Raw genomic sequence first — 14,426 nt, forward strand, 5'->3', positions numbered from 1 at the left:
GATACCCTAACACGCACTGGAAAGGGGTCAGGTTAGTAGAGGAGTGGCGAAGAGAGTTCTGAGCCATCTCTGCCCAGGGGATATACCCCGACCACTCCTCCTGCCAGCCCTGGCAATATGATCTCAGAAACCTACCCACATCCTGGTTCACTCTCTCCACCTGCCCATTACTCTCAGGGTGGAAACCCGAGGTAAGGCTAACCGAGACCCCCAAGCGTTCCATGAACACCCTCCAGACTCTAGTGGCGAATTGGGGACCCCGATCAGACACTATATCCTCGGGAACCCCGTAGTGCCGGAAGACGTGGGTGAACAAAGCCTCAGCGGTCTGTAGGGCAGTAGGGAGACCCGGCATTGGGATGAGACGACAGGCCTTAGAGAACCGATCCACAACGACCAGAATAGTGGTATTCCCCTGAGAGGGGGCAAGGTCCGTGACAAAGTTCACCGAGAGGTGAGACCACGGCCGTTGTGGAACGGGCAGGGGTTGTAACTTCCCCCTGGGCAGGTGTCTAGGCGCCTTACACTGAGCGCACACCGAGCAGGAGGAGACATAAACCCTCACGTCCCTAGCCAATGTTGGCCACCAGTACTTAACACTAAGGCAGTGCACTGTCCGGCCAATACCTGGATGTCCAGAGGAGGGTGACGTATGAGCCCAATAAATGAGACAATCACGGACCTCGAGCGGCACGTACGTCCGACCCACTGGACACTCTGGGGGAGTAGGGTCGGTGCGTAACGCCCGCTCAATTTATGGTGGCCAGGTAGAGTTCCACCTGAAGGAGGAACCCCTGACACCCGGCTGCGGTGCCATCATACGCCCTCGGGAGCGAGAGCCGAATCCCACTGGATTCCGGAGCTGGTCTGGTGGGGCTGGCCGATGGTGGTGGTAATGTAGGAGGAGGTGTGGGCACGCCTCCCCTTTCCCATCGGCGCAGGGTGTTCATCACCTCCTGCATGGCGGAGCCGAGTTGCTGGATCCTGGCGTCCTGGCAGCTGACCCGATCCTCCAGCGACTCGGTCGCCGCCGCTGCTCCTGCTGACTCCATAGTATGGTGTGTTGTTCTGTCACTTGCTGATGTGGATGCGGTGTTGGAGTCAGGCGCAGGACACAGAAGCTTAGTCGAAACGACTTTAATTGTCACAAAGACAATAACAAAAATAACGGGCCTCAAACACAGGAGGCGAGCGATTACGCAAACAGTGCGTAAAAACACTAACAACTAGAGCACAATAAAGATTCACCAACGGACAGGCGGACAACAACACACAACTGCAAACAAAACCAAAGGAAACTTATAGGTGACATAATCAATACATAAGACGAAACAGGTGCACCAACAAGACAAAACCAAACAAACATAGAGAACATCAAGCGGTAGCAGCTAGTACTCCGGGGACGACGAACGCCAAAGCCTGCCCGAACAAGGAGGAGGAGCAGTCTCGGCGGAATTCGTGACAGTACCCCCCCCTTGACGCGCGGCACCAGCCGTGCGCCGACCCCGGCCTCGGGGACGGCCAGGAGGACGTGGAGCAGGGCGCGTAGGATGACTACGGTGGAACTCAGTCAGGAGGGATGGATCTAAAATGTCCCTCCTAGGCACCCAGCACTGTTCCTCCGGACCGTACCCCTCCCACTCCACGAGATATTGTAGACCCCCCATCCGACGTCTCGAATCCACGATGGACCGGACTGAGTACGCCGGAGCCCCCTCGATGTCCAGTGGGGGCGGAGGGGTCTCTATTATCTCACTGTCCTGGAGTGGACCAGCAACCACCGGCCTTAGGAGAGACACATGGAACGAGGGGTTAATGTGATAGTCATTAGGCAGTTGCAACTTGTAACACACCTCGTTCAATCTCCTCAGGACTTTAAATGGCCCCACAAACCGCTGGCCAAGCTTCCGGCAGGGCAGGCGAAGGGGCAGGTTTCGAGTCGAGAGCCAGACTCGATCTCCAGGTGCGTATACTGGACCCTCACTGCGGTGGAGATCGGCGCTCGCCTTCTGCCTGCGGATGGCCCGCTGCAGATGTACGTGTGCAGCGTTCCACGTCTCCTCCGAACGCCGAAACCACTCATCCACCGCAGGAGCCTTGATCTGGCTCTGATGCCATGGTGCCAGAACCGGCTGATACCCTAACACGCACTGGAAAGGGGTCAGGTTAGTAGAGGAGTGGCGAAGAGAGTTCTGAGCCATCTCTGCCCAGGGGATATACCCCGACCACTCCTCCTGCCAGCCCTGGCAATATGATCTCAGAAACCTACCCACATCCTGGTTCACTCTCTCCACCTGCCCATTACTCTCAGGGTGGAAACCCGAGGTAAGGCTAACCGAGACCCCCAAGCGTTCCATGAACACCCTCCAGACTCTAGTGGCGAATTGGGGACCCCGATCAGACACTATATCCTCGGGAACCCCGTAGTGCCGGAAGACGTGGGTGAACAAAGCCTCAGCGGTCTGTAGGGCAGTAGGGAGACCCGGCATTGGGATGAGACGACAGGCCTTAGAGAACCGATCCACAACGACCAGAATAGTGGTATTCCCCTGAGAGGGGGCAAGGTCCGTGACAAAGTTCACCGAGAGGTGAGACCACGGCCGTTGTGGAACGGGCAGGGGTTGTAACTTCCCCCTGGGCAGGTGTCTAGGCGCCTTACACTGAGCGCACACCGAGCAGGAGGAGACATAAACCCTCACGTCCCTAGCCAATGTTGGCCACCAGTACTTAACACTAAGGCAGTGCACTGTCCGGCCAATACCTGGATGTCCAGAGGAGGGTGACGTATGAGCCCAATAAATGAGACAATCACGGACCTCGAGCGGCACGTACGTCCGACCCACTGGACACTCTGGGGGAGTAGGGTCGGTGCGTAACGCCCGCTCAATTTATGGTGGCCAGGTAGAGTTCCACCTGAAGGAGGAACCCCTGACACCCGGCTGCGGTGCCATCATACGCCCTCGGGAGCGAGAGCCGAATCCCACTGGATTCCGGAGCTGGTCTGGTGGGGCTGGCCGATGGTGGTGGTAATGTAGGAGGAGGTGTGGGCACGCCTCCCCTTTCCCATCGGCGCAGGGTGTTCATCACCTCCTGCATGGCGGAGCCGAGTTGCTGGATCCTGGCGTCCTGGCAGCTGACCCGATCCTCCAGCGACTCGGTCGCCGCCGCTGCTCCTGCTGACTCCATAGTATGGTGTGTTGTTCTGTCACTTGCTGATGTGGATGCGGTGTTGGAGTCAGGCGCAGGACACAGAAGCTTAGTCGAAACGACTTTAATTGTCACAAAGACAATAACAAAAATAACGGGCCTCAAACACAGGAGGCGAGCGATTACGCAAACAGTGCGTAAAAACACTAACAACTAGAGCACAATAAAGATTCACCAACGGACAGGCGGACAACAACACACAACTGCAAACAAAACCAAAGGAAACTTATAGGTGACATAATCAATACATAAGACGAAACAGGTGCACCAACAAGACAAAACCAAACAAACATAGAGAACATCAAGCGGTAGCAGCTAGTACTCCGGGGACGACGAACGCCGAAGCCTGCCCGAACAAGGAGGAGGAGCAGTCTTGGCGGAATTCGTGACACCATCGCTCTCCTTCTTGGTAAAATAGCCGTTACACAGCCTGGAGATGTGTTGAGTCATTGTCCTGTTGAAAAACGACTGATAGTCCCACTAAGCCCAAACCAGATGGGATGACGTATCGCTGCAGAATGCTGTGGTAGCCATGCTGGTTAATTGCGCCTTGAATTCTAAATAAATCACTGACAGTGTCACCAGCAAAGCACCCCCACACCAAAACACCTCCTCCATGCTTCACTGTTGGGAAATACACTTGCGGAGATCATCCGTTCACCCACACTGCGTCTCACAAAGACATGGCGGTTGGAACCAAAAATCTCCACTTTGGACTCCAGACCAGAGGACACATTTCCACTGGTCCATTGCTCGTGTTTCTTGGCCCAAGCAAGTCTCTTCTTATTATTGGTGTCCTTTAGTTGTGGTTTCTTTGCAGCAATTCGACCAGGAAGGCCTGATTCACGCAGTCTCCTCTGAACAGTTGATGTTGAGATGTGTCTGTTACTTCAACTCTGTGAAGCATTTATTTGGGCTGCAATTTCTGAGGCTGGTAACTCTAATGAACTTATCCTCTGCAGCAGAGGTAACTCTGGTCATTTCTGTGGCGGTCCTCATGAGAGCCAGTTTCATCATAGCGCTTCATGGTTTTTGCGACTGCATTTGAAGAAACTTTGAAAGTTCTTGAAATGTTCCGTATTGACTGACCTTAATGTCTTAAAGTAAGGGTGGATTGTCATTTCCCTTTGCTTATTTGAGATGTTCTTGCCATAATATGGACTTGGTCTTTTACCAAATAGGGCTATCTTCTCTATACCCCCCTCCCCCCACCTTGTCACAACACAACTGATTGGCTCAAATGCATTAAGAAGGAAATAAATCCCACAAAATAACTTTTAAGAAGGCACACCTGTTAATTGAAATGCATTCCAGGTGACTATCTCATTAAGCTGTTTTAGAGAATGCCAAGAGTGTGCAAAGCTGTCATCAAGGCAAAGGGTGGCTATTTGAAGAATCTCAAATCTCAAATATATTTTGATTTGTTTAACACTTTTTTGGTTACTACATGATTCCATATTTGTTATTTCATAGTTTTGATGTCTTCACTATTATTCTACAATGTAAAAAATAGTAAAAAATAAAGAAAAACCCTTGAATGAGTAGGTGTGTCCAACCTTTTGACTGGTAGTGTATATATATACACAGTGCATTCGGAAAGTATTCAGACCCCTTGACTTTTTCCACATTCTGTTACGTTACAGCCTTATTCTAAAATGGAATTAGAAAATATTTTCCTTCATCAATCTACACATAATACCCCATAATGACAAGTGAAATATCACATCTACATAAGTATTCAGACCCTTTACGCAGTACTTTGTGGAAGCACCTTTGACAGCGATTACAGCCTCGAGTCTTCTTGGGTATGACGCTACAAGCTTGGCACACCTGTATTTGGGGAGTTTCTCCCATTCTTCTCTGCAGATCCTCTCAAGCTCGGTCAGGTTGGATGGGGAGCATTACTGCACAGTTAGTTTCAGGTCTCTCCAGAGATGTTTGATTGGGTTCAAGTCCAGGCTCTCAGAGACATCCCAAAGCCACTCCTGTGTTGTCTTGGCTGTGTGCTTAGGGTCGTTGTCCTGTTGGAATGTGAACCTTCGCTCCAGTCTGAGGTCCTGAGCACTCTGGAGCAGGTTTTCATCAAGGATCTCTCTGTACTTTGCTCCGTTCATCTTTACTTCGATCCTGACTAGTCTCCCAGTCCCTGCCGCTGAAAAACATCCCCACAGCATGATGCTGCCACCACCGTGCTTCACCGTAGGGATGGTATTGGCCAGGTGATGAGCGGTGCCATGTTTCCTCCAGACATGAAGCTACCCTCTCCCTAACTTCCCACCTGTCTTTTAGGTGACGTCAGACTCACCCTGACAGTCCTGTCCACCCTCCTGTTTGGAGCTGCAGCAGGGGAAGGCCACTCTCATGACCAACAAGGGCTTCCCCTCAGAGTGGAGGCTGAGCTTGAAGCTGGATGATAGAAGCAGCAGCAGAAGCACCTCATCAGTGTCTCTGGATGATGTCATCAGAAACACTTATCTTCATCTATCTTTTTGAGTACAAAACATAGAAACCTGTTGGGTTAGTGCTGGAAATTATGAATTTGATGTTGAAAAGGGTGGCATTTACCTTTAACAAGAAACTGAGGCAACAAAGTGGCAATTCTAAATGGAGTTTAGGATAATTTTGAGGTATTCCCCTTCAATATGATGTCAAAGTGAACTCTACTAGGACCTTTCCCATCCCCCACCCACATAGAGTTTTCCTTTGTTGTCCAGGTTACAGCTCTTGCAGGGGTGATCATCCAGTTATGGGGCAAGACTTCAAACATAAGATAACTTTCTTCTCTACTTGGCATTCAAAAGTGATGGATCTGCATTCTGCACTAGGTGTGAGATCTGTGTGAGATCTGTATAGAGCCCCACAGTGGAGGTGTCATAATACCCATAAAATCTAGCGGTCAAACAGGGAAATGGTTCCAATTGTTTTTCCCCCATTCATTTTTCCCATAGGGAATTTTAGAAACACTGAAAATAAGGGCTGTGTTTCGTGTAGGCTTACCCTGGCGTGACGTTTTGATAACCATGTAAATCTCTCTCAGACAAGGTGACTTTTATCAATATATTCGGCTCTATTCACTCTCAGATTCAAAAATGCTAATTGATTTGGACATGATGCGCAAAAAATGCTAATAAAGGTACCATGACTTGAGTGGGATTTGTGCCACAAATGCTACAACATTAGCATTTGAAAACAGTACCAGGAAACTAAACCAATGCATGGCTTGCTGTCAATCATATCTTGTCCATAGACTGCTTACAGTGTAAGGAAACCAATATGTCATTTTGTAATTTGGGTGAAATATCAACTATGGATAGTTCACCCAAATGACAAAGTGACATATTGGTTTCCTTACCCCGTAAGCTATGGACAAAGTATGACATCAATCCATGCTTTGGTTTAGTTTCCCTGGCACTTTCCCTGGCACTTTCCAAATGTTAAAGTTTTAGGATTTGTGGCACAAATCCCATTCAAGTCCTGGTACTGATATTAGCATTTTTCGTGCATCCATGTTCAAATCTTCTAAAACTTTGTTGAGCTTCACAATCAATTTTAAATACCTTTTGGACATGATGCGCGAAAAATGCTAATATCGGTACCAGGACTTGAACAGGATTTTTGGAAACAATGCCAGAGAAATGTCACCAAAGAATGGAATGCTGTCATACCCTGACCATAGACTGCTTACAGGATAAAGAAACCAAAGTGCCATTTTGTAATTTGGGTGAACTATCCCTTTAAGAATGAATAATGTTACAACTAAATTATAGAGTATTTTACTCTTGATATTGTTGTTGTCTAAAAAACTAAGGTGAACTGAGAAAACCTGACACTCACTTCTTCAGAGTTTTAACTTTGACACCAGCAGAACAGAGATCTGGGTCACAATCACCCAGTTGCTCCTTGAATAAATAAAGCCAGTGTATGTCTGTAACAGAGTGAACTCCCTAATGCAAGGTTTTTCAAATGTTATGAGCAGATAAGCCAGCCAGCATATAGTTTAACCGGCTGGTGCATGGGATATAGCCTCTGGTCAACAAACAGCCAATAATCTCAAAGTACTTCATCATTTGTAGACCCCTCATAAATTAAACACTGATATACACTGTACAAAACATTAGGAACACCTGCTCTTTCCATGACATAGACTGACCAGGTGAATCCAGGTGAAAGCTATGATCCCTTATTGATGTCACTTGTTAAATCCACTTCAATTAGTGTAGATTAAGGGGAGGAGACAGATTAAATAAATATTTATAAGCCTTCAGACAATTGAGACATGGATTGTGTATGTGTACCATTCAGAGGGTGAATGGGCAAGACAAAATATTTAAATGTCTTTGAACGGGGTATGGTAGTAGGTGCCAGTCACACCGATTTGAGTGTGTCAAGAACTGAAACGCTGCTGGGTTTTCCAAGCTCAACAGTTTCCTGTGTGTATCAAGAATGGTCCACCACCCAAAGGACAACCAGTCAATTTGACACAACTGTGGGAAGCATTGGAGTCAACATGGGCCAGCATTCCTGTGGATCGCTTTGGACACATTGTAGAGTCCATGCCCCGACGAATTGAGGCTGTTCTGAGGGCAACAGAGGGGTTCCTAATGTTTTGTACACTCAGTGTATAAACACTGACTTATTAGTAAAAAATAAGTACAGATCTTAATTTCTTAATTTGAGCCAGTTTGCTACAGCAGGAAAATAATCCTGCAACAACAGGAAATGTGAATTATTATGTGGATTATAATTAATGGACATTTTTGTAGGCGTTGACACTTTTTCGTTATAGCAAATCAAGTCTGAAGTTTCAACGTGGAAATTACAAATTTAGAAGCATTTTTGCATTTCCTAGCTATCTTAAGATGAATGCACTAACTAAGTCGCTCTGGATAAGAGCATCTGCTAAATTACTAAAATGTAAAAATTTAAATGTATTATGACAAGTCCTCAGGCAAGGAAAGCCATCAGAGGAGACAATAAGAAAAACATGAGGACATATTGCTCTTTTGAGTGATGATCACATCACGTCCCTCAGGTTCCTTTTTCCCATTCTTTACAAAGAGATTTACCAATGAAATCTTATCCCTAAAGAACACTGTTCTCATTAATCTACCGTCCAGGGAAATGCATCTGGTTGGGCGGTAAGGGGCTTCTGTTGGAGAGGAGCAACGGAACAAGTTCGGTTGACTATGTCTTGCATTCAGATTCCAGGCATGTGTGTGTCAGGGTTGGGCTCAATTAGAATTGAATTGAGAATTTTCATTACATTCTTGAATTTAAATTGAAGTAGTAAACAGGATAAAGAATTGCAATTCGAATTTGAATGAAAGGAAATATAATTGAATTCAGAGCTGTTGCCAGATAATTTAATGTTAATTTCTCTACCATAAGCCGCCTCCAACGTCGTTTTAGAGAATTTGGCAGTACATCTGTAGTGTCGAGATAACGATGCTGACATGCTGTGATGACAAGAAATCCGCTGACACTATCCTCGATTATAATGGTTTATTACGTCAAAGATTTCAGCGTCAATTTACAGATTTCTGCAGAAAATCCGGAGAACAACTAACCCAATCTCTAATATGTTATTTCTCCCCCTCCTTTGTTCCAACCATGGTATTTATAATATGTAACATAATATGGGTGGTTTTCCCATAGACCAATCCCTGGCCTTCACATAACGGACTTCCTCTGTTTTAGGGGGCCCCTATAGTAATGCTTTCCAGATGCTTCCGCAAGAAGAGCCAACTTCCTCTAACACACCATTTGCAAACGTCAGCAAAGTCATAAACTGTTTAGATACTACATATTTCCCCCCTTCGAGACTAATTAAGTCTCGAAAACAAAAATAATTGGATTATGACAAATACATTTTTTTCTTATTGAGTAACTTTAGCAATAAACCAACATTTATGGAGAGTAAACAGATTTTTCTATGGAGTGTAAATAGATTTCTATGAAATATGAACAAATCTTTATGGAGTGTGAGAGCGAAAAACCTGTCTGGCAGCTTTCTTTCCAAATATCCATCAATCAATCAAGACAGTAAAATTCTCTCATGGCCCCTCTGCCCCAGGCGACCACCTAAGTACTCCAGATCAATTTATAAATCTTCATCAATGCATTTTAAACTATGATGCAATTCAATACACATGAAAGCCTCAGAAAACAAAATACAATCAAAAATGTCCACATTCAGGCTGGTCGACCCATCGGACCCTCCTGTGGATTCTCTCTGTCCCTGCCTAGACCCAATATCCCTAAGCATCCACGAAATAAACAAAAACATCTGAGGTCCCCACATGTACCCAACAACAGAAAACATCATTCTTCAAAAATTAATACAGAAAGAATATGACACAAATTATCTATTACACATACAAATATGTATATATATCATTGCAGACACTGGAATGTAGTCCACTACACTGCATCTCCTCAGCAGTGTCGACTTGCAATGCAACGTCGATGATGGAATCTGAACATTTCCACACCTTCCTTGTTCCACTCCCTCCAGTCCATTCATATTGTCCATGTTTGAGTATTTGAATCCCCTCTACACATTCTCCCATATGCTTCTGGAAGAAAAGAAAACACCAACCAGTATCTTTTGCAAAACAACATATGCAAATTAAAACATCAATATCAACAATAATATTAAAATGATATATAAAATGAATCACATTCCATTTCCCCCTTTTGATTCATAACAAAATACTAAATATCACAATAATATGTAAAGACGTGAAAAATGATCGGATATTCAAAATGGATATCTATCCATCAATACTCCATCCAGTCCCACTTGTTTATCTCCATCTAGATCAGTAACAGTTAACAACGGCATCTGAGTGTTGTCTCCAGGCATCACAACTCCAACCCATCTCAATATCATAGCCTTCGCAAAAGTCAATAACAAAGTACAATAGCAAAACATCACACACCGCGCTACAAGACCGGCCACTAAAATCTGAACTATCACTGCTCCCACTGGGCCTGACTGATCTTGCAACCAAGCCTTCGCTGACCATCCAGCTCCTTCAGATCTACCAAACGCATCCCTTATATTCTTCAATGCATCTATGACACTAGTGATATTATCGGAACTATCGGGGATCAAAGTATAACAATCATCCCCCTTCAAGTTCATAGCCAAACATAAGCCACCTTGTTTTGCTAAAATATAGTCAAGAGCCATGTCATGTTTCAACAGCGTCAGTCTGTGACGTCTTTGAGTATTTGACAGAAGGTTAAACCCTCATATCATTTCATTTGCAAAACCCTGCAAAGTATAGGTAATATTATCAATGTGATCTGCCAAAAATGTTACACCATACCATGGAAAAAGTCCAAGTCCCCACTTCTCTCCTAGATTTATCCTCCAATGGTAGGATTCCAGACTATGAAATTGCGCAATTTCCCTTTCCACCCTATTTCCAGACCTAGAATCAGATGTATCTGTGTCCGGTGCTTCCCCTCTTTGAATGGTAAAAACCTCATATGGAAGCTTCAACGTCGACATGTAACAACATCCTGTCCATCCATAGGGTAAGAATATATATGCTTTATCACCACAAACCCACCAAATATCTCGAAAATTCCCAATAGTCACATTGCCAGGCAAAAGCTGATCTTTCACCATCAAAGTCCTGCTCTTCATACTAAATGGAACATAAAATAGTTCCTTTATATTTCTCATTACTAACCTTACATTCATGCTTACCCAAAGTCATCAATTAATCATCACAATCTGATATTCCCATAAACATACCCGGTCCATCATATGTTTTATTTGAACAAAAACAGCTTTTAGCCCTCACGGGTTTCACCTCCAATGCTTCAGGAATCGCTGTTAACTGATTTTCCTTCCGATCTAACAAATTCACATAGGGTAATTCATTTAACCAAGAACACTTAAACCTAGGCCTAAACAAATGCTTCGACAACGACATCATTATATCTGTTAATGATTGTTGCTGATACAACAGCCATGATAAAGCATAAGTGTCACGAACAGAAGAGGACCCAAGAGCGCAAGTTCAAATTCAGAGTTCTTTATTCAAGGTTACAGGCGGGAAGAGGAGTCCCAGGGGTGTCAGGGGTCTTTCAGGGTCCTCCTGTGGGTACCTGTGCTCCGGGGGTCACCAAATGTCCGGGGGTGTCCAGTCCAAGTGCTTAGTGTGTGTGTTCCCCAGTGATGGAGCGGCGTATCGGGCTGAGGGTGGTGAAACGTCTGGGCACGCTCATCTGGTGGTCGGAGACCTGGGGGAACACACACACACAACAGCAATATGAATGGCAGGCAGAAGTACAGATCAGGGCTGGGCAAATATCGTGGTGAGAGACAGAAGGCAGAAACGAGTTACCGGAGGGGCTGAAGATCGGAGAGTAGTCGAGGTCCAGAAGGCAGGTTGGGATAGACGGGGCAGTAGAACAAGGAGGCAGTCAAGAAAGGATCGGTATCACAAACAGGAGTCAGAGCGCAGACAGGCAGGTTACTGGTCCGGGTTTGAAGACGATCTGACAGGGCTTGGCTGAAAACCAGGGCTTGATATACTGGGAGAGGTAGTGGGGAAATGCAGTTCAGCTGGCAGAGTAATTAGAACAGAGTGAGGCAAGGTGAGGATGGTGAGTGGGAAATGCAGTGCAGCTGGCCAGGTAACAAGAGCAGAGCAGGGCAGGTGGAGCTAGTTAGGCTGAGTAGAGAGAGGGAGGTGAGCAGAGTGGAAGATAATTGAATGCAATTAATGTTGCTACCAGGGAGAGAGAGTGCTCATGACAGGACCCCCCTCCAAGGGACGGCCCCAGAAGTCCCAAGAACAACATCATGCCGGGGGGTGGAGGGGAGCAGGCGGCGGGTCAGAACTCCTCCGAGCGGTCCGAGTGAATCTCCTCATCCTCAGAAGGAGCTGGAGGGTCACGGTCGGGAGACAGGACAGGCACTGAGACAGGAGCAGGGCGGGCCGGACGGCTAGGAACCCCTCTTGGACGGCCCCCTACGGATTGCAGGCTGATCAGGATGTAGTCGGTGGAAGTCAGTGATAAGGGTCCGGTCCACTATCCTCCTGGCCGGGATCCAGGTCCTCTCCTCAGGACCATATCCCTCCCAATCAACGAGGTACTGGAGACCCCTACCCCTTCGCCTAGAGCGGAGCAGCCGCCGGACGGTGAAGACAGGACCGCCATCTACGAGGCGCGGAGGAGGTGGCGCCGGAGCTGCAGGGACCAGGGGACTTTCATGGACCGGCTTGACCTTGGAGACGTGGAAGGTGGGGGTGGACCCGCATGGAAGCGGGCAACTGAAGTCGGACCGCCGTTGGACTGATGACTTTCTGCACAGGAAAAGGACCAATGAAGCGAGGGGGCCAGCTTTCGTGATACAACCCGCAGCGGCAGATCCCGGGCAGACAGCCAGACCTTCTGACCAACCCGGTAAGTAGGTGCTGGGGTCCTCCGTCGGTTGGCACCGACGGCGTAGCTGGTTCCAGACTTCAGGAGCACAGTGCGAGCCTGGGCCCAAGTGCGGCGGCAGCGGCGGGCATACGCAAGAGCAGACGGACAGGTGGCATCCGCCTCCTGGCTGGCAAACAGTGGAGGTTGATACCCGTAGACACACTGAAAGGGGGAGAGCCCGGTGGAGGAACTGGTGAGTGAATTATGGGCATATTCCACCCAGAGCAGGTGTTGAGCCCAGGCCCGGGGATTTTGGGAAGCCACACACCTCAGTGCCTTCTCCAGCTCCTGGTTCATGCGTTCAGTCTGGCCGTTTGACTGCGGGTGGAATCCAGACGATAGGCTGGCGGTGGCCCCAAGGAGATGACAGAACTCCTTCCAAAAGGTTGCTGAGAATTGCGGGCCCCGGTCTGACACTATATCCTGGGGTAGGCCATGGATACGAAACACATGTTCCAGGACCACCTGGGAGGTCTCTTTAGCAGAGGGTAGTTTGGGAAGGGGCACGAAGTGGGTCATCTTACTAAAGCGGTCAACAATGGTAAGGATGACTGTGTGTCCGTCAGAGGGCGGAAGGCCCGTAACAAAGTCCAGTGAAACGTGGGACCAGGGCCTCTTGGGTATGAGTAGGGGTTGCAGCAACCCAGCAGGAGGCTGGTTGGGAGTCTTGTTTCGGTTACAAGTGGGACAAGCTCGGATGAATTCTCGGACATCCCGTCTCATCCCCCGCCACCAGAACCGCTGGCGGACCAGATGAAGGGTGCGAGTGATGCCGGGATGACAGGCCAGACGGGGATTCGTGCCCCCACTGAATCACAGGTGACCTGAGATTTGCTGGAACAAACAGACGGTTGGGGGCGCTGGTGCTTGGACCTGGCTGGTCCCGAAGAGCCTCCATGACCTGCTTCTCGATCTCCCAGGTGAGGGCCGCTACGACCAAGTGGCTGGGAAGAATGGGAGCTGTCATGGCGGTGGTCTCGTCCTTCTGAAACATCCGGGGAAAGAGCATCAGGTTTGATGTTGCGAGATCCCGGGCGGTAGGAGAGCGTGAAATTGAAGCGCGTAAAGAACAGAGACCACCGCTGTTGACGGGAGTTCAGCCTCCTGGCTGTTTGGATATACTCCAGGTTCTTGTGGTCTGTCCACACTACGAATGGTTCCTTTGACCCCTCTAACCAGTGCCGCCATTCTTCAAGGGCGAGCTTGACAGCCAACAGCTCGCGGTTCCCAATGTCGTAGTTGCATTCGGCAGGGGTTAGCCGACGGGAGTAGAAGGCACAGGGGTGCATCTTGCCATCCTCAGCTGCTCTTTGAGAAAGCACTGCACCCACTCCCACGTCCGAAGCATCTACCTCCACCACAAACTGCCTTGCTGCATCTGGCATCTGGAGGATGGGAGCAGAAGTGAAACATGTCTTGAGGATATTGAAGGCCTTATCAGCAGCTGATGTCCATTGGTACGGTTGTTTAGTGCTGGTTAGCGCCGTGAGGGGTGCAGCCACTGTGCTATAGTTTCTGATGAATCTCCTATAAAAGTTGGCAAAGCCCAGGAACTGTTGCAACTTCTTCCGAGACTCAGGAACTGGCCAGGAAGTGACAGCCGACACCTTCGTGAGATCCATCTGAATGCTGCCCTCGGTCACCACATACCCCAGGAATGAAACGGTCTTGGCATGGAACTCGCACTTCTCTGCCTTCACGAAAAGAGAGTTCTCCAGCAGGCGGCGCAGGACCAACCGGACGTGGTGCGTGTGTTCTGACAGAGTCTT

The 14,426-nt window shown here is 48.0% G+C and overlaps 1 gene segment (V, D, J or C); it reads left to right on the top strand.

Moving 5' to 3' along the window:
* The window catches only part of LOC121585842, a 55,796-nt gene extending 50,096 nt beyond the window's left edge, over positions 1-5,700 (top strand). The window contains 1 exon segment of the V gene segment in view: positions 5,497-5,700. Within this exon segment, the coding sequence occupies positions 5,497-5,700 (204 nt within the window).
* The last annotated feature ends 8,726 nt before the right edge of the window (positions 5,701-14,426 follow it).

The sequence above is a fragment of the Coregonus clupeaformis genome, chromosome 17 (genome assembly GCF_020615455.1).
Source record: "Coregonus clupeaformis isolate EN_2021a chromosome 17, ASM2061545v1, whole genome shotgun sequence".
Lineage (NCBI taxonomy): Eukaryota > Metazoa > Chordata > Actinopteri > Salmoniformes > Salmonidae > Coregonus > Coregonus clupeaformis.